This window comes from Pipistrellus hanaki (genome assembly GCF_964339955.1).
Source record: "Pipistrellus hanaki genome assembly, chromosome: 7".
In the NCBI taxonomy this organism is placed as follows: Eukaryota; Metazoa; Chordata; class Mammalia; order Chiroptera; family Vespertilionidae; genus Pipistrellus; species Pipistrellus hanaki.
The window spans coordinates 84,763,433-84,782,820 of record NC_140509.1 but is presented as its reverse complement, the minus strand read 5'-3'; the positions used below and the strand labels follow the sequence as shown (position 1 = coordinate 84,782,820).

Sequence of the window (19,388 nt, the reverse complement as noted above, 5' to 3'; positions counted from 1 at the left end):
CACAGACCGGGAAGCTGAGGCGCAGAGTCCTCCAGCCACTTGTCAGGGCTCACAGAGCAGTTCACGGCGAAACGGAGCTGGAACGTGGTCTCCCCGGACTTCTGGGAGAGAGAGAGCCGCCCTGAGGCCACCAACAAAGACTCCCTGACCAGCTGCCCGGAGGGCCCCGCCCTGCCGGTCACTCAGACGGCCTCACTGAGGAGCAGAACTTCGTGTTCTAAGCGCATCACGAGCCGGTGGAACCCACAGCAGACTCTTCTGGGATACGCATTCGTGAGGCGTCAACACGAACGAGCAGAAGCCAGCCGGGCCACTGGGCTCTGACCTGTAGGGCTGTGAGATAATACCCCTATCAGCTGTGGCTCTTTGTCACAGCAGCCCCGGGAAGCTCACACAGCCGGCACGTGCTGCGAGGGGCCTGTCATGCGCTCGGGGCCGGTCACGGCCACCAGGCTCCTGAACGTGGGCCAGGCTTAGGACACAGCCTCCAGGGCACGGCATTGGGCCGAGAGGAGGGTCAGCAGCGCCATGTGGCGACCCTGGAAAGGCAGTGGCTGAGGGTTGTGTGTGTTCGCACACCTGGCCCTGGGAAAACTCTTTGCCTCCGCCTGGGAGTGATCTTCCGAGAGAAAATAAGCTGACATGTTGCTCTGGACCAAATAAGAGCATTTCTCTCCCCGCCCCACCCCCCTTGCACATGAACAGGTTCTGCAGCAAAGTCGGCGTGCCACCCCGATACATCGCCCCCCCTTCCTCCCTTCCATCGGCAGCACCTGCCTCTTCCCTCGTGGGGAACACAGTGCACTTGACTCTACAGACTGAGCACAGCCAGCCCGTGCGAGCAGCAGCCGTGTGCTCGGCGGGAGGCCTGGCAGAGCGCACGCCTCCCACGCACGTGGCAGTGCTCTGGTGCTGAGCGTGCTCACGCACAGCCCAAGTAGCGGATTCTGTTGCCATAGCACTGCCTGGTACGGAGTGGTGGCTGACTACTGTAACAAATAGCCACAAATGCAGAGGCGTAAAGCAAAGAGCTGAGACGCCAAAGGGTTTAAAGAAATGGCCTGAACCTCCTCATGAGCTGTGACGGGGCAGGAAGCCAAGCTGTTGCCCATCCAGGACTTGCTCCCGGTCTTTCCTTAGGACTCATCCCAGGATTGTGAGGTGGTGAGATCCTCCCTCGGTGGGGAGGTCTGCAGTGGATGGCACCCCCTGGCCCCCTGCCAGCAACAAGCCCAGTCACACGGCTGTGCCCTCAGTGGGAGGGCGTGTGTGCGGGTGCCCAGGACAGCCACGGGGAGCAGCGGGCAGCCCGGAGGCCCAGGGACGGAGCAGCGAGCTCCCTCAGCCTCCCCAGGGCGAGGGTCCCTGTCACTGACGTCAGTGCAGCCCCCACCCCTCGCCCCGGACTTAGATGTAGGCAGGTAACTGTACCTCTCAGTCAAGTTCTTAAGAGTCCTACCACGAGGTGAGGACTCCTGGGAATAACAGGGAGTTCAGGTCCAGGCCACCTGGTCACCTGAAGACGAGAGAGAGCCTGGGCCACAGGGGCGGTCAGTGGGGCCGGCTGGCGGGCCACACCAACGAGTAGAAACCTCAGTGGACAGCGAAGGGAGTGGGAGCCCACGCAAGAACCGAATGGGCGAGCATCCGCCTTTCCAGAAGTTCAAAATACTAGGGCACATGCCCTTATATGCCGAGGAGGGGACTCACCCACACCACGTGGGAGGGACCACCTTTGGTCCCTCCGGGGCTGGGAAAGGTGTTCTGTTTCTGAAAGTTCATACGGGTCATCTGTACTGACCCCAGAGGAGGGCCAAACTGACCCCCGACAGAAGCTCACGGGGTCCCCTCTGGGGCTGCCAGCCAGAACGGGGCCCACGCAGGGACGCCACAAAGGTTCTGCAGGGACCACCTGCTGATCAGAACGCAGCCAGTCTGTAGCTTGCAGCCCTGCTTCTCCCCAGACCAACCCAACGTAACACATCGATGCGGGCTCCCGGGGTGGGCAAGAAGGCGTACGGCGAGACTGGCCAAACGCGCCCTCTGTTGGGGCATTCGGACGCCATTCCTCACGCCAGGGGATGCTTCACGGGACAAAAAGGAATACGGTTGCTGAGAAGACAAGCCAGGGCACAGGGCGGAGGCAGGTGGCCGAGGAGGGCGGTCCGGCACGCGGCGCCTCAGCCTTGCACACACACAACACCCACAAAGGATATCTGGCGGGGCTGTCCTTGATCGCATTGAGGAATCCCGTCTGCTGTGAACCTGTGGGGACAAACCAATACTCAGTATTAGACCGACAGCCAGCATTCAGACGTTCCCCCCAGAACAGCCTTCACACAGAGCTCCCTCATCGGCGCGGCAATCACCGTGTCTCCGGAACCACCGGTCTCCGGATCAATGAAATAACTGTGTGTGTGCTGCGGCCGCGGGGCCCGGGCCGGGATGGCGACGCCACGGAATTATCAACAGGGACACGGCAGGTTCCCGAGAGGCAACAGCTGCAGGGCGGTCTTTCAGTCAAAGCATAAACCATAGTTCTGATGGCTTCTCTGTCTCCCTCATTTTAGTAGGAAATCAGAATACTGCAGGCCGTTTTCCCTCCTTTCATGAAAGACTGTTTTCCCAGGGTGTGTTAGCTTCTGGCCCTGGAGGTCCCAGACACGAGGCTACCTGTAAATTCCGTCTTTCTCTGCGCCCAGAGGACACACACGCATCACGCCGAAGTCTACTGCGACTCCTTGTGGGTTTAAGGTGTTTTATGCCAGAAAACACTTCTTGAGGGGCTTGAGTGAAGATGCATCTGAGAGGCGATCTTTAGTTTATGGACTGACATCGTGGTTTCTGTGACTCAAAGCCCACGGAGGAACTGTGGGTGTCCCATTGTGGGGGTGACGCGGGTCCCTGATTGCCACGCAGAGCCCTGTGTTTGGGGACATGGTGCAGCCCCGGGCAGCGATGAGATGACCAGGGAGGGCTGCTGGGAACAGGATGGTGCCAGCGCAATCCTGCGGCACACGGGGATGGCATGGCTGCAGCGTGCGAATTACCGGCTGGGCCCCAGGCCCCACGGTGTGCGTGGAAACCTGTCCAGCGATGGGAAGGCTGTGAGTGGACGGCTCCACATTCTTCCTCGAGTTCCCATTCCCTCTGTGCGTCCCCTCCTCTCTGTGTCCTCCCCTCCTCTCTGCGCCCACTGGTCACAGCAGAGGCATGAGGATGTGCCCCATGAACTAGGATGCCAGCCCGTGGGAGAGCTAACAAGAAAAGCTTAGGGCTCCCCCTTCCATCCCTGCTGGGGCCAGAGGAACCAGCAGGGGGAAGTGGCGGGTCTTTGAGCAAACACAACCCTGAGGCAAGATGAGACCCGAAGCAATGATTTCTCTGTCCCTCCTGGACCCGCCTTGTATCGCTCTCCCAACTCTCCTTCTTCTGTAAGAATTCCAGACCTCGCCTTGCCAGGGATCTGCAATAACAGACCCTCACCCCTCTGTCCCTTCCCAGCCCCATCCTCCATGACCTGGCAGGGAGAGATCAGGTGACAGATCCCCAGGTGCAATTGTAGGCGGTCATGGGGACTAAGATCAAGCGGGGGTGTTGGGGTGCAGAACAAGAGGAGAGAAAAACCATTATTTGCGTTTGCACAATACATTCGGGTAACTTTCGGGCAGATCCATTTTGTGTGGAGACTGGATTAAGAAGGCACAAGCATAATGCCACAGCAAACCTGTCTTCTGAGCTCGGGTGAGTGAAGTGTAGAGGAGGGACAATGAGATGTACATCACAACCCGCACTTCCCGTGTATGTGTATGTGTGTGTGTGTGTGTGTTCCCAGAATTTGTATATGTGGCTGAGCAAATAAAAGCAGGCCCTTATTATCCAGAATGTACTAGGGGTACCAGTTAATAATAGCAGATTTTGTAATCAAAGAAAACATGATGTTCAAGAGAAACATCAAAAGTGCTTTATTCAAAGCAATGTCCATCACTAGCTACACATTTCCCCATCTTTCAGGAAATTTATGGATACCATCCCAATAGAACTTTTTTTGTTTTGAGGCAAGCCATTCAGAGACCCAATTTTCCACTTCTTCGTATGTTCTAATGAATACAGTGGGTGGGTTAATACTTCCCAGGCAAGATCTTTTAACGTGTCTTTAAAGGGTTTTGAAGTGTTTAATGGTGCGTTATCATGAAGCAAAATTACTTTGCCATATCTTCTGGCACATTCTGGTCATTTCATGATCAAAGCATGGTTCAAATTGATTATTTGTTGTCAATAGAGATCAGTAATAACGGTTTCACCTGGTTTTAGAAGCTCATAATACACCACACCTTCCTGATCCCACCAAACCCTGAGCATTGTCTTCTTTCCAAAACGATTTGGCCTTGCAGTCAGTGTTGATGGTTGACCTGGATCAACCCATGATTTTGTGCATTTGGGATTTTCAAAATAAATCCACTTTTCATTGCCAGCTACAATTCAATGCAAAAAATACTTTCTTTCATGACTTTGAAACAACATTTTACTGATAACTGTTCAGTTTTCCATTTGTCTTTCATTCAGTCGATGTGGCACCCATTTTCCTTCCTTTAAAATCTTTCCCATTGCTTGTAAACAATCGGAAATTGTTTGCTGAGCAATGTTGAATCTTTCTGCAAGCTGTTTTTGAGTTTGACATGCATCTTCATCCAGTAATGCTTGTAATTTTTGGTCTTCAAACTTTTTCTGTTGACCTGGACGTTCTTTGTCTTTCACATCAAAATCATCACTTTTAAAGTGTTTAAAACAGGATTCACAAGTATCTTGAGATAGGGCATGTTCACCATAAGCTTCCTTAAGTATACGATATTTTTTTTCTTTAAAATAATGAATTAAAACTTCCTGCAAATGCCCTTTTTTTTGGCATGAAATTTGACATTTTTAAGTGTAAAAATATCTAGGATGGTAACACCTTCAGAAAATTTGACATATGAAGTTTTAAAGCTTGCTGTCAATACAACAAAATAGCATACATATCAAATTGCATACATATCAACATATGTGTAACCCCATCTATTAAAAAAATCCTCATTATTAACCGGTACATCTAGTAAGGGCAAGGCCATTCATACAATGTGATCATATATAGAAAAGCATTTTGAAGCTACTAAAGATGATAGAAAAATGTAATGTTAAGCCTTGCTGGTTTGGCTTAGTGGTTGGAGCATTGGCCCATGGGCTGAAGGGTCCTGGGTTTGATTCTGGTCAAGGGCACGTAACTTGGTTGCAGGCTCTATCCAGGGCCCTTAGGGGGCAACCAATCTATGTGTCTCTCTCACATAGATTTCTCTCTCTCTCTCTGCCTCTCCCCCTCCCTTCCACTCTATCTAAAAATCAATAGAAAAAATATTCTCAGAGGAGGATTAACAAAATATGTAAAGTTTAAACACTGTTTTGTAGTGTCACAGAAAATGTGCTGGAGCAGTACATTACTACTTCTCCACAGGTGTGTATGCAATCGGAGTCTTTGGGCTGTTAACACAGATAGGATCCCGGCTGCTTCTGCCATTATCCGACTGAAAACTGCAGGGCCTCCCTGGTGTCCCTGGCCCCCAGGCGCGTGGCGGAGGTCTGACTCAATGTCACCCTGTTCTCGCAGCCCGCCAAGTGCTGGCGCTCAGGCATAGGCTCCAAACCTGTGTCACCTTCGGGGGAAGGATTTCAGTAAGAAAAAATGGGAACTAGGATTGAAAATGCTGTTAAAATTCTGGGTACTCCATTTAAGGTCCACAATTGACCAATATCTAAAAAGGACTAATGTGAGTCCAACTGGTATGGCTCAGAGGGTGAGCGTTGACCTATGAACCAGGTCATCTTCAATTCCAGGTTTTGGGCTCAATCCCCAGTGTAGGGTGGGCAAGAGGGAGCCGATCCATGATTCTCTCCCATCATTGATGTTTCCATCTCTTTCTCCCTCTCTGTAATCAATAAAAATATACTTAGGAATAAAAAGAAAAAGAACTAATGTGAAACTTTCCTTTCCATCCACTCCCCCGGGCCCCCCGCAGGCCCACACAGGCCCCTGGAGAAGAGGAGAAACATTTCCGACTGCAGCCTCCGGGCACCCCCTTTGTGGTTGGAGAGCTGCTGCCTGGGAGGAAAGTGAGGCATGTACTCAGATACTTTCTGGAACATTCTCTGTACTTGCTAACGTGGCTGTACTTCAGGAATGTGGACAAGAGGCCACGCTGGCCTTTAATGTTGCTAACGGCACTGTAATGGGAGCTTAAAGGCTTAAATTTATAGTCCAAAGCCAATTAACTTCCTTCTCAGCACTGCCTGCTGCAGGAGAGTAAAAGGCCAAGAGACAAAAGGAACGCAGAGTTACGGCCTGCAGAATGGGAATGAAAAGTGCCGTTTGCTTAGGCGGATATATATCTCAAAGTTCTTTACATCCAAATTGCATTTTTAACCAGGCTGCTTCCTTTAAACGCCAGCCGGAGCTTCCTAAGGTTCTGGCAGATAACTGAACATCTTCCCTAACGTGTACCTTTAACATGTAGCTGTGTGTGCAAGAAAACCAGGCTTTACCCCACACCTTTTCTAGGGAGGTGACTGCTCTGCCTAAGTAGATATCACATCAAAAAGTTAAAAAGCTCGGGGATTAGTGCGGCACAGTGTCCTCTGAGAAAATGTGGGGGTGATTCTTCCCGGGGACCCCTTAGCAGGCGGGAAAGTGCAGTCTCTGAGGTGGGAATAGGGACAAGTATCAGGAAAAAGTGGGGAGCCTGTCCCAGGGGTGACCTTGGAAAGATGAGTGGGAAGTGGGAAGGAGTGGGCTGGGGTGGGAGGGAGGAAGGTAGAAGCAGGGGAGGGGGGCAGCCGGAAGTGAGGAGGGGACAGGGAGAAGGGGGAGAGAAGGAAGAAGGAAGAGAAAGCCCGGAATGATCAAAATAGTAAATCAAACTTAAATCAGAAAACCAGTCAGGCAAATGGCTACATACGTAACCTGGTCCCACCAGCATACTTACGAAGAATGACGTGGGTGATAACGAATGCAAATATAAAGACTGTCAGAAAAGACAGAGATAAAATAAACATATAAAAAAATCTGTAGTTTCTTTTCCCCACACAGTTGCCTACCCAGGGACAGTGGTGATCAAACCGTTCTGAAAAGAGAGGCAGAAAAGAAAAAAAAGGGGAATCAATTAATAAAGTGTCTTTTTACAGGAAGAAGCCCCTCCCCCCAATGCTGATAGCATAACGAAAATAATATAACTACGTATTTACACACGCACCACTCAGAGCAAGGCTTAACAGGAAGGCATTTCAAGAACATGATTATTCTTTCAACAGGACTTGTCTGTTCAAAGGAAACCAAGAGGATACATTTATGCCCATTAAATCAGAAAAGCAGGAGTTCACCCTGCGGTAAAACAAGTGAAATGTACGGACTCCGGTGCACAGAACAGTCTTTCCTTAAGACGGAATCAGCACCTCTGACTTGAGAGCGGGCAGATGGCGTGGGGCCCCGCCGTCAGGGGTACAGGCTCTCACGGCGACCATACAGACAGTCCCAGGGGCGGGGACAGGACAGACAGAGGGACCATCCCTGGTCTCCCATCCCAAGGACGACTGTTCCCCAAGCAATGTCTCTGCTATGTCAGTAGTTGGAGAAGAACTGATATTATTATTATTATTATTATTTTAAAAATAAATATTTTTATTGATTCCAGAGAGGAAGGGAGTGGGGGATAGAAACTTCAGTGATGAGAGAGAACCATGGATTGGCTTTCTCCTGCACACCGTCTACTGAGGATTGGGCCTGCAATGCCGGCAGCTGCCCTGCCTGGGAATTGAACCGGTGACCTCCTGGTTCATAGGCTGATGCTCAACCACTGATTCACAAGCAGCAGCCAGGCCTCGCGGAGGATCTGGAGAGAAGTCTCAGAGCGCACGGTCCTGGTGACAAGCCAGTGGCTCTAAGATGCTGACCCTCCAAGGAAAGCAATTCTGACGGGCGTGCCCACGTGAGTGACAGCGGCAAAGGGAACCCCTGACTCGTCCCCCACATCTGTGACATACACAGGAGAACACGCAGAATGCACAGAGAAAACACGCGAATCGGCCAGATTTCCCCGAGACAGGGGCTGTCATCCTGGGAGACCGCTCCCTCTCTGCACAGGAGCGCAGGAAGTGGGTGCGGCGTGGAGGCTGGGCCAGAGGCCCGGGACGAGCCTCCATTCCAGCTGAGGCCGGCCTCCCATCCCCAGTGTGTGGAGGCCGAGCCCTTCCCCGGCTCACAGCTGCAGAGGACAGCAGGCGTGGGGGCAGGGGCATAGCTAACAGCATGGGCCCACGCAGTGCCAGGCTGCCTCTGCCTCTCTCCTCGGACACTTGCTCTCACCGGCAAACTCTTTACCCCAAGTTCCAACACCAACTCCACCGGATGGCGCCAAAGTGGCCGCATGCCGTGTCAGCAACAGCCTCCACTGAGCCACCACCATCTCAGCCTCGGCCAGGAGAACTTCCCTTATCCCTCCCACACAGTCCTCTTCCCACTGCCTGCCTCCTCTGTCAACCCAGAGTCCCACCTTTCTTTTTTTTCCTTAATCCTCGCCTGAGAATATGTTTTTATTGATTTTTAAAATAATTTTTAAATACATTTTTAATTTTTTTTCAGAGAGGAAGGGAGAGGGATAGAGCGTTAGAAACATTGATGAGAGAGAAACATCAACCAGCTGCCTCCTGCACACTCCCAACTGGGGATGTGCCTGCAAGCAAGGTACATGCCCTTGACCGGAATCGAACCTGGGACCCTTCAGTCCACAGGCCGACACTCTATCCACTGAGCCAAATAGGCCAGGACTTTATTGATTTTTAGAGAGAAAGAGTGAGAGAGAGAGAGAGAAAGAGGTTGATCGGTTGCCTCCCATACACACCCCGGCCAGGGATCGAACCCGCTACCTTTATGGTCTGTGGAATGATGCTCGGACCAACTGAGCTACGTGGCCGGGGCCCAGCACATTCTAGACTCCGTTCTTTCCCTCACCCTCACATCCCATCCACGAGCAAGTCCCATCAGAGACTCTCACCGTTATCTAACATTGTCTTAGTTATTTACTTGTTTTCCTCTGCCAACCCTACTCGGAGCCGCTGATAAAACCTGTCACGTAAATGAACAGACCTTCTCACCACCAGCAGGACGCCGGGCGAGCACGCGCATTGCCCGGTGTCAGAGCGGATGTGCAGCGAGGCTGGAGGGGACCTGGCTCCATGGGCCTCCGGACCTTGGTCACCAAACGCCCGGTGCCCTCAGTGAGCAGCGCCAGTGTCTGGCAGCATGAAGGACGAGGCCTGCCGCGAAGGAAAAGAGCCACACACAGCCTGGCCTTTACCTTATCCTCTTCTGGGAGGACACTTACTCTCAGACTCCAAACTCTCCTCAGCCCAAGGCAGGGACTCTAACAGGGAAACCTAGCTCAGCAGGGACAGCAGCTGCTCTCCCAGCGCACACAACGCCCTCCCTCTAAGGGTAAACTGGGACGGCGGGAGGGCGTGGGGGTGGCTCTGCTCTGAACGCCCCGCCTCGGCCCAGGGCGTGGGGGAGGCCAGGAGCTGTGGGGTCGGTTAGAAGGGGAGGCTCATGTTAGTGTTACTGGGTTTCCAGGGGAGAAGAGCCTAGCATCTGGGCACGAGCTGACGCAGGCGCAGCTCCTGGGGACCTGGCTGGAAGGGACATCTGGGGGGGGGAGGGGGAACAGCTGGCAGCGTGAGCTGTGTGCAACCACAACATCTGAGACGTTTCAAACAACTGTTCGAAACGAAGACAGTGTTAGATAACAGTGAGAGTCGCTGATGGGACTTGCTCCTGGATGGGACGTGAGGGTGAGGGAAAGAACGGAGTCCAGAATGGTGCTGGGCCCCGGCCACGTGGATCGGTAGGTTGGAGCGTCATTCCATAGACCATAAAGAGAGGAGAGGAGAGGGAGAGGAAGATAAAAACATCACTGATGAGAGAGAATCATTGATCTGCTGCCTCCTGCAGGCCCCCCACTGGGGATCCAGCCCACAACCCGGGCCTGTGCCCTGACCAGGAATTGAACCGTGACCTCCTGGCTCATAGGTCAATGCTCAACCACTGAGCCATGCTGGCTGAGCTAAAGTGTCTTAGGTTTAAAGAAACATCCTTTTCCACTTCATACCTTCATATTTTCCCTCTCTGAAATCAATAACAATATATGGGGGGGGGGGGAATCTTTAACTGACTTAAGTGCTAGAGACCACCTTCTTTTTTTTTTTTAACGTTTTTTTATTAAATTATTATCTGTGTACGTATTTTAACATTGCCCCCCCTCCCATACATACTTTCCCTCCCCAGAGTTTTGTGTCCATTGGTTGTACTTATATGCGTGTATACAAGTCCTTTGGTTGATCTATTATCTCCCCCAGATCTCCCTCCCCTCCCCGCTGTAATCTGACAGTCTGCTTGTTGCTTTACTGTCTCTATAGAGGACCACCTTCTCAAACAGTAAATAATTCATGCTGTTCTAAAACTTTTAGTGAAACCTACCGTAAGTTGTTTGTATGGAAACTAATACAATAATTAATACATAGCAATTCAAGAACAAACTGGTTTGAGCACAACTGTAAGCCTACTTTTGCCCCAGCCTGTACTTCCGCTTCCCCAGGTGCTCTGGGTCTGACTGGAGGCAGGAACCTGAGAGGAAGACAGACTCTGGGATGCGAAAGGGGGCGAGACTCGGAGCTGAGCACACACACTCCCCGGGCCCCGGCCAGGAGCCTCCATCGGGGGACAGAGCAGGGCAAACCCATGACAGAGAGACGCAGGGAGACTTGTGTGCCGTAACTGCCTGTGGCTTCTCTGGGTGTGGAAGGAGAGGGTTTTAAAGCAGAGCTGGTCTGACGATCGCGGGCAGCAGCGAGGCGAGCACTTCTCCGGGATAAACAAGAAGCTGCTGCTCTGTGACAGGAGCCATCCCCAGCGCATCCCGAGGGCCCGGGCTTGATGGCGGAGCCCGGACGGGCAGAGTCCCTTCCAGGCTCTCACACTTGCTAAGAACGGCCTGGCGGTTTGCTAACATGCAGACTCCTGGACACGGGTGTTCCATCTACGGAATTCCTACCTAAGTACATGTACTTAGACCGTAACAAACATGTCATGAAGGAGATTGTTCTGAGCCATTAAAGACTTGGTGGGATTTCATCGTATTTTGGTTATTGTCTCCGAAGCATCTCTCGGCTCTCTTGCAGTTTTACCGTGTGCATGGAGGTAATCTTGGTTGAGAAGGAGCCTGCCGGATGGATGGAGAGGTTGGAGGGGATTATCTGGCTGAAGCAGAAGCGCGGCTCCAGCCACAGCGTGGAGATTTGAGGGGGACGGTGCAGGAACGAGAGAGGATCTGGGTAGCCAGGGAGGGAGAGGGAGCTGCTGAGCGAGGCAGGAAATGAGAACCGGCAGGAAGGGACGGAGAACGCAGCGCCCTGACAACCGGGAACGGCTTTAGTTTGACACAAGAGGAGGCGAAGGCTTCCAGGAAAGAGTGTCAGCCCTCCGCCGGTGAGTCAGAAAGGCGACCTGGTGCTGCTGTCCCCGGAGCTGGCCACCCTGAGCCACTGAGCAGGAGCTGCAACGGAAACCCGTCTCTTTCTGAAAGCAGCCGAGCTGCTCAGAGGAGACCAGGAGGAAGTCAGTGCCAGATCCATGCCCACGTCCTCCTCTGCGTGCTCAGAGGGGGTACCTGGCTCGGAGCTCGCCGTGTGGAGACTACAGCCCCCGAGGAGGACGGCAGCCCCTGCACGGCCAGGAGCAAGCCCGGCTCTCAGTCTTGTAAAGTGCGCACTGCCTCGGTGATGGGGACGTTCCCTGACTTCTCTGTCCCTGTGCGAGTCTCATGAACCCCGGACACCACAGGGAGGACCCGTGACAAGGAAAACCTCCACGTTGTCTTCAGCTGACGGATCTCGGGACTGTCCGTGCTCATTTCAAGTCAGAGTGGGGAAGCGGTTACGGGCCAGGCTGAGGCGCGCAGGAACCTTCTGGAGAGGACGGGGAATGGGACAGGGAGGAAACATGGCAGGCAGCGTGAATCCAAAGGCATTCGCAGGCTCTGCTGCTTCGGCCAAACAGACTAACGCTGGACAGGCTTTCAGCTCATTTCAGCAAGAGAGCAAACCCCCAAACCGGACAGAAAGAAGATTCAAAAAAGGAAAAAAAAGATTCTCACTTATGAACGCACGTTAGAGCCGGCGTGATGGCCTAGCCAGCTTCATCTGGAAAGGATTCGCCATCCTGACAGAGAAACGTGTATTCCAGGAATGCGACGATTTTTTAATGTTCCCGAGCCTATTAATTTATCGATAGGTCAGAGGCCCGACGGGTGTGATTGTGCTCATGGATACTGCAGCGTGGCACCTGTTTCTCACTCTGAAACTCCCAACACCCAGGCTGGAGGCGTGGCCGGCAGAATCTGGGCTGCGGGACCTTGGTCCTGGGACACTGCTCACCTGGCAGAGACTCTGCGGGTGCCATTCAGGTTCCTGATGAACTGGCCTTAAACTCGGGAGAGGACATGGCTGTCCCCGGGCCCACCGTGACCACAGTGCCCTGGAGAGCGAAGATGGAGAGAGTGCAAGCCGGAGGAGGAGGAGCTGGCTTGAAGATGGGGGTGGGGGGACGGGAAGGGGGAGAGGAAGAGAATCCCACCTGCACCAGCTTGAAGAATCTGAGGCCTGCTCCCCACCCCCTTGTGACTTTAGCCTGGAGAGACCCTGAACTGGGTTCCTAACCACTGACATTTCCGAGCAGCAGAAGGGTGTAGTTTAAAGCCACTACATTCGCGGTAATTGGCTCTTTAGCAATAGGAAACTAATGAGGAATATTCCTTTAACATGCCTTTTTCAAAGCTAACTTAAAAAAAAAAGTAAAATAATGAATTATTCACATTAAAGTTAGGAACAAATTAGGATGTCCACTATCATTACTAATATGTAACATTTCTAGCTCTTCTAATTAACATAGTAGGATGAGAAAACTGTGAACATATAACCCTCAAAATGAGCAGACAATATCATCACTTTTTTATAGATGATGAGAAAACCAGCAATAATAGTACCAGCAAACAGGAGAGCTAGTTTTTTAAGTTAAAATAATAGTAACAAGATAAAATAATAGTAACATTCAACTCAAAGCCTAAGCTAGCCATAATAACCAGCAGCATTTTGGATAAAGCAATGCGGTAGACGTTCTGAAGTCCAAAGTATGTTCCTAACCCACAGGTCAGCTGGAGTGACCCGTGGGTGGATGTGTGGGGGTGGTTTCTGCGTGTCCACTTCCGCTCTCTGTGTCTCCAAAGCGATCATTGAGTGCACAGCTCCTGGTAGAGAGGGCTCGCAGCATGGGGAGGCTGGGGGAGGGATGCACAGCGGGGCGCGCTCAGGGCGCTGGGAGGCGGCTTAGGGCCCAGAGTCCTGGTGCCGGTCACTATGCCACGTGCCACAGCATCGGTGGGAGTTACTGGGTTGAAGAGCAAGAGCCCCAGCAGGTAGACAGACAGACAGGACAGAGGACCGAGGCTCAGAGACTAGCCGGAAGGGCAGGGTGGGAACTCCTGTGGGATTTCAGGAGGCGCACAGTCAGTCAGCAAGGACCTCACGATGCATGAGTGCTTCCCTGGCCCCGGTGACTCTGCTTTAATCCCTGAGGGAGCCCAGGGGCTGCGGGGGCAGAGTTGGCTGGACAACAGCCCTAACACTCTGTTTCCAGTGCGCAGAGCAACGTGATGACGACACAGAGAGAGAAAAAATGAGAAAATGAGACGGAAACAGGTGATGAAGACGGAGAGAGAGAGAGGCCATCCATTTCAGTGCGACACATCACCCAATCCCGCCAGGCTGCAGCAGCATTCATGACAAGCAGTCCTGAGCCCAGTGTGGGTGCCGGGCTGTCCTGGGTGCTTGCTGGGCACAGTCTCCCCTGACCCTTAAGAACACCTCGGAGGCAGCATGGTAAGCCCCGTCTGCAGGGGTGGGGACAACGGGGGTGGTCGCATCACCTGCCAGGATGCCAGGTGACTCAACGCCAGCACCAGGACTCGGGCCTGCATCTGTCTCAGAGCCACGCCCCCGTCACTGGGCTCTGCCAACAGGTTCTGTCCTTGCACCAGAGTTCACTCTCCAGGAAAGCTTCTCCTCCGTCCTCAGACCCCGCGCCACCCTGCTTCCATGTCACACGGACTTAGCGAAGTACAGCGCTCTCCCGGGCTGCCTAGGAACCGGCATTCCCCTCTCTCCGCTCCCAGCCAAAGCTACGGCCACCGGGGAGCCTGAAGGACCACCAAGCCCCCTCGCCACGTAGGGAGGGAGCCAGGGGCAGCCCAGCTCTCAGCACATCGCTGTGGGTTCTCCCTGGCTGCGAAGAGTACGGTTCCTCAAATAACAACTTTCCACCAAAAACAAAACAGTGGCCGACTCTGCCGTTACCCCTCGCAGAGGAGACACCTGCTCTCCACGCTGTTCCCCGGGGGAGGGGGGCACCTCGCTGGTCTGCTAACGGGTCCGCAGGGGCGGGACACAGCTCAGTGAACGGGAAGCCAGAGCCGATGGGTGGGAAGCACCGTGTGGTTTTCCGGGAGTGCTGGGAGCAGCGGTGTGACAGCCAGCGGATGCTACCGATGTCACCTGCCCCCACGGTGCGGCCCCGAGCGGGGGTTTGCCAGGCCTCAGCCCCAGGACCATCCCATGACGCTTAGAGGCAGCTGTGGGCAACGGGTTTTTCCTTCTCTTATTTGTTTATTAAATATATTTATTTTTATTGACTTCAGGGAGAAAGGGAGAGAGAGAAACAGAAACATCAGTGATGAGAGAGAATCACTGATGAGCTGGTTGAGGATTGAGTTGTTGGCTCAGGCCAGGAGAGGACGTGTCTGTGCGTGTGGGCAGCAGCGCTCCGTCTGAGGGACAGGAAGTGGAGCCAGGTGAATTGTAGGAACCCTGAGCGGGGCCGGCCATCGCCTGACAGCAGGGCGACTCCTGCCACCGAGGACCGCAGGGCTCCACTGTGCCCCCTCTGTCCGTTCCCTAGTCCCGTGGTCGGTAAACCGCGGCTCGCGAGCCACAGGCGGCTCTTTAGCCCCTGGAGTGTGGCTCTTCCACAAAACACCACAGCCTGGGCGAGTCTATTTTAAAGAAGTGGCATTAGAAGAAGTTTAAGTTTAAAAAATGTGGCTCTCCAAAGAAATGTCAGTCGTTGTACTGTTGCCATTTGGCTCAGTGGACTCATGAGTTTGCAGACCACTGGGCTAGTCCGTCCTGGAACGCCATAGGCAGACAGGAGGTCTCAGGGTCTCCGGGAAAGGTGACAATCCCAACTGTAGGCTCGGGAGTCTCCTGGCCTCTGTCCCTGCTCCTCTCCTTCACTTCCAATGCCGCCAGCTCCCTCACCCGCTGCCCCAGGAGGACGGGGGGCACCAACACAGCACAGCCCATTCCTGAGGCCGCTCGCTGGGCACAGCGGGAGCTCCCGGGGAACTGGTCTTATGCCAAGTGCCCGCTGATCGAGCAGCTCCGGGAACAAGGAACCCCCTGGCAGGGGTGCCCGGGGAGAAGGCCTCGCACTGCACTGGCACAGGGGGCGGGGCAGGGTTAAAGGAGAAAAACACAGGCTTTGGTAACGCTTGGCTCGGTGACCGGGATCAGCGCAGGAGGCACAGACGTGGCAACATGACAATGACGGGGTGCTCAGTCTCACAGGCTACAGGGACGCACAAACGCTTCCAGCAATGGCCATCAGCCCTTCGGTCAGCCACCGGCCCCTCGGTCAGCCCCCGGCCGCTCGGTCAGCCCCTGGCCGCTCGGTCAGCCCCCAGCCGCTCGGTCAGCCGCTGGCCGCTCGGTCAGCCCCAGGCACTCTGGCACAGCCTCTGAGCTGGGAACAGAGCGGCTCTCGCGGCTACTCACCTACGCAGTTATCACACAGGCTGCAATGGGAGGCACGGGGCGGCCGGAAAATCTTGCAGGTGAAACAGTACTTAAGTTTCACGGTCTGGCCGTTGATGATGACTTCCTTGGTTCTGGGAGGCGAGCGGTACCCCCCGGAACTGCTGCCGTTGGCGATATCTGTGGAGAGAAGGAGAGAAAGAGCACACACCCTTAGCAGAGCACCACCTCGGCAAGCCTCGCACCCCAGGGGCCTGGGGCCCACCCTCCCGGCCTCGGGGTACCCGTGCCTTTCCGGGAGTCTCTTGACCCTGGTCACACCAATGCGCCGAGGGCAGGAGGGCTGGCTGTCCCCCAGCTTCCAGCTCCTTCCAGGCTTGGGACTGTGGCTACCAGGCCAGGCAGGCGGGAGTGGCCACGTGACTGAGCTCTGGCCAATGGGGCGCCAGCACATGGCACTGCTCAGAGGGAGGAACCTGCCCACAGTTCTGCTCACTCTCGTCTCCCTTCTCGGTTCCTCTCCTGACACCATGGAGCCCCAAACCTGGGCCCTGAGGACAGACCATGCCCAGGAAGACCACCCGGAGAACCCTTCCCGGGCTGGTTGTTCCATTGCTGCCCGGTGTTAAATAGCCAAGGTTTGGTGTCACCTGTTACAGCAGCTAGCGTTGCCCTGATGAATACTGTGGGTGATGGTGACACTGGACAGCCAAGGGATCCGGGCTACCTGACAGTACTGGAGCCATCTCGGCAGAGACAGGGTTGAATCAGACGCTGGCAGGATGGGAGAGCAGCAGGTCACCCACAAAAATGTGCTCTGCAGCCCCCATAAGCCGGCTGCTCAGCTAGGGTGGACGAAGGTTACTTGGGGAAGTAGGCAATGCAGGCGGGGTGGGACGCCACTGTTTGGGCAACTAGGGTGTTCATCTTTCCACAATAACAGGCAGTTATGGGATGAGAATGGACCACATTCCAAGGGGGAGGAGGGGCGCGCATACAATTCCCAGCCAGGCTAGTTAGAATGTCCTTTAGTTCACCAGCACAAGGCAATCAGAGTGAACAGCATGACTAATATTTCTCATAGCCATAGCTAGTCCCCAATATTCTATTTTTGCCCCTAACGATAGTATGTCAGGTACACTTTCTCTGGTGCATTCCAAATGGAGCACAAATATCTCTTCATTTTGCCCACTGGCCTCCTCAGAAACACCAGGTACTGGCTGTGGAGAATAAATAAATATGTATATGTGTAATCTTTAAGTGCATATTTGAAAAGTATTTTCTATGTTTTGTTTATTGTCTGACCTTATTTTTTAGAATCACTCTTTAAATGTTGAGGAAAACAGAATACATCTAATTTCTAAGTGCCATGTTATCTGACAGCCTGGTTCTGGTCCTGAGTTCATGGCAGAATCACAGGGAGCTTTTCCAACTCCCCTAATACACAGACCCTTCCCCAGACCCGTTCCATCAGAGACGCCGGGTGGTTCCGATATGCAGGACGGAGAGCCCTGCTCTAGGGGAAGGGAGACACCAGGCTTATCCCCGTGGAGCCCCTCACAGCTCAGCAGGCTGCCTGAGAGAACGGGGCAGCTAGCTGTGCGGCAGAACAGGCCGCAGGTGACAGAAGTGGAACAGTGAGGAGCAGACTTCCTTCTTACCTCCGTGAGGACAACCCTTCTGCTAGCACGATTAACTGCTGTGGCGCCATCCCAGGGGCTCTCGGTGGCCTTGCCCAGCAGGACGCCCTCTTGGCATGTGCCCCACCAGCCTTGCACTCCCGTGGCTGCCCTAAGGGACGGGGCTAAATACAGCAGACATCTGGACAGGCCCTGAGCTTTCAAAGCGTCTACACTGGAAGGGAAAGGATCCCTGAGCACAGGGGGAATAGCTGGCTTTGAACACATCACAGTGAAGGTCAGAGCTCTACCGGTGCCCCCCCAGGACACCACTGGGCCTGAATTAATCATGGCTGGCGCCTCCCAGCCTTATGTCGCTGTGAGATCTACCGTGTCTGCTTAGCTCTTGCAAACATGGGTAGGAAAACTAGAAAGCAGATACAGGTTTAAAAAGAAACAGAACCCAACCAATAATATTTGTGTTAATTTGATCAGAAGAGGTTTAAACACCGATTTGTCAAGGAGGTGTTTTAAGAAGCAGGTATGATAAATGCATCCACTAGAGCAGGGGTTCTCAACCTTCCTAATGCCGCGACCCTTTAATACAGCTCCTCATGCTGTGGTGACCCCAACCATAACATTATTTTCGTTGCTACTTCATAACTGTAATTTGGCTACTGTTATGAATCGTAATGTAAATATCTGTGTTGTTGTTGTTGTTGTTTTATAATATCTGAGAACAGCAGCAGTTCTCAGGTTGAGAACTGCTAGCAGGGTCGCCTAAGACCATTGGAAAACACAGATATTACATTACGATTCATAACAGTAGCAAAATTACAGTTATGAAGTAGCAACAAAAATAATGTTATGGTTGGGGTCACCACAACATGGGGAGCTGTATTAAAGGGTCGAGGCATTAGGAAGGTTGAGAACCCCTGTACTAGAAGGACCACTAAGCGCGCCTAGTTCTGTGCGGAAATGACTTGAAGGAGGGAGTGTTCGGTAGCACATCTGGAGACTAACTAGTGACCTTATAGTTCCAAAGGACATTTTCGAAAGATTAAACCTTGGACATAAAGTGAGCTGAAGGCCAGAACCCAACCTGGTCTTTGGGCTGGACAGGTGCTATGATGGTCACAGCTACCACAAGCTCTTTTTTGGGGGATGAGGGGGTGTCTGTTATATATAGTCACTAATTAATGCAACTAAAGACAAGAAAAAGAAAGTGCTTAGCAGTTATGGCCTTTTTAATTTTAACCGAGTTAACCCAAAATATGCTAATAGCTAAATGAAAATTAATGGCCTTCTTATATTTTGCCGGATTATATTTTCCACACGATGCCCACGCCTTTCCCCCCGTGTGAAAGAAATAAAGGTGGCCATGTCCTTGTGAAGTTTTCATTTTGTCAGAGTCCTCTAAGCACACACACAGAACTGCTGTGCTGTGTAAGTGAAAATCAATTCTTCTATGAAGGCCTAAGCTAGAAATATTTGTGTGTTTCTACTCCACGGGCACAGCTTCTGCGTTATCAGAAACCAGTACATATTGTATGATGATAGAGGTCAATCTGGGAGGTCCGTGTTTGAAATATTGTAAGACAAGCAGATGAGAACAAAGGTAAGGACTGGGCACTAGATATCCTGCCAGGGCAGGGCTGTGCTTCATTACTATTGCCAGGAAAACCTGATAGTTTTTTATTGAAATCTGAGTGGCATTAGAACGAGGACATCAGCCAAGACCCGAATGCAAGAACTGGCTTCCATCTCATCTGTACAGTAATGAGATGTGATTTTATCTCTAACAAGGCAAAGAAAATTAAGGATGCCAAT

At 52.9% G+C, this 19,388-nt stretch overlaps 1 protein-coding gene across 7 annotated transcripts in view; it reads right to left on the bottom strand.

Moving 5' to 3' along the window:
* ZDHHC14 (zDHHC palmitoyltransferase 14) overlaps positions 1-19,388 on the bottom strand; it is a 116,824-nt gene that overhangs the window by 11,518 nt on the left and 85,918 nt on the right. For 2 of the 7 annotated variants that reach the window (XM_084889713.1, XM_084889714.1), the window contains exons 3-5: positions 15,961-16,119; positions 7,014-7,151; positions 2,108-2,265 (exon numbers count right to left, since the gene is read on the bottom strand). In XM_084889713.1, coding sequence (XP_084745839.1) covers positions 2,108-2,265; positions 7,014-7,151; positions 15,961-16,119 — 455 coding nt within the window. The remainder of the gene's footprint in view (positions 1-2,107; positions 2,266-7,013; positions 7,152-15,960; positions 16,120-19,388) is intronic. The other 5 variants (XM_084889715.1, XM_084889717.1, XM_084889719.1 and 2 more) reach the window with 4 other exon arrangements.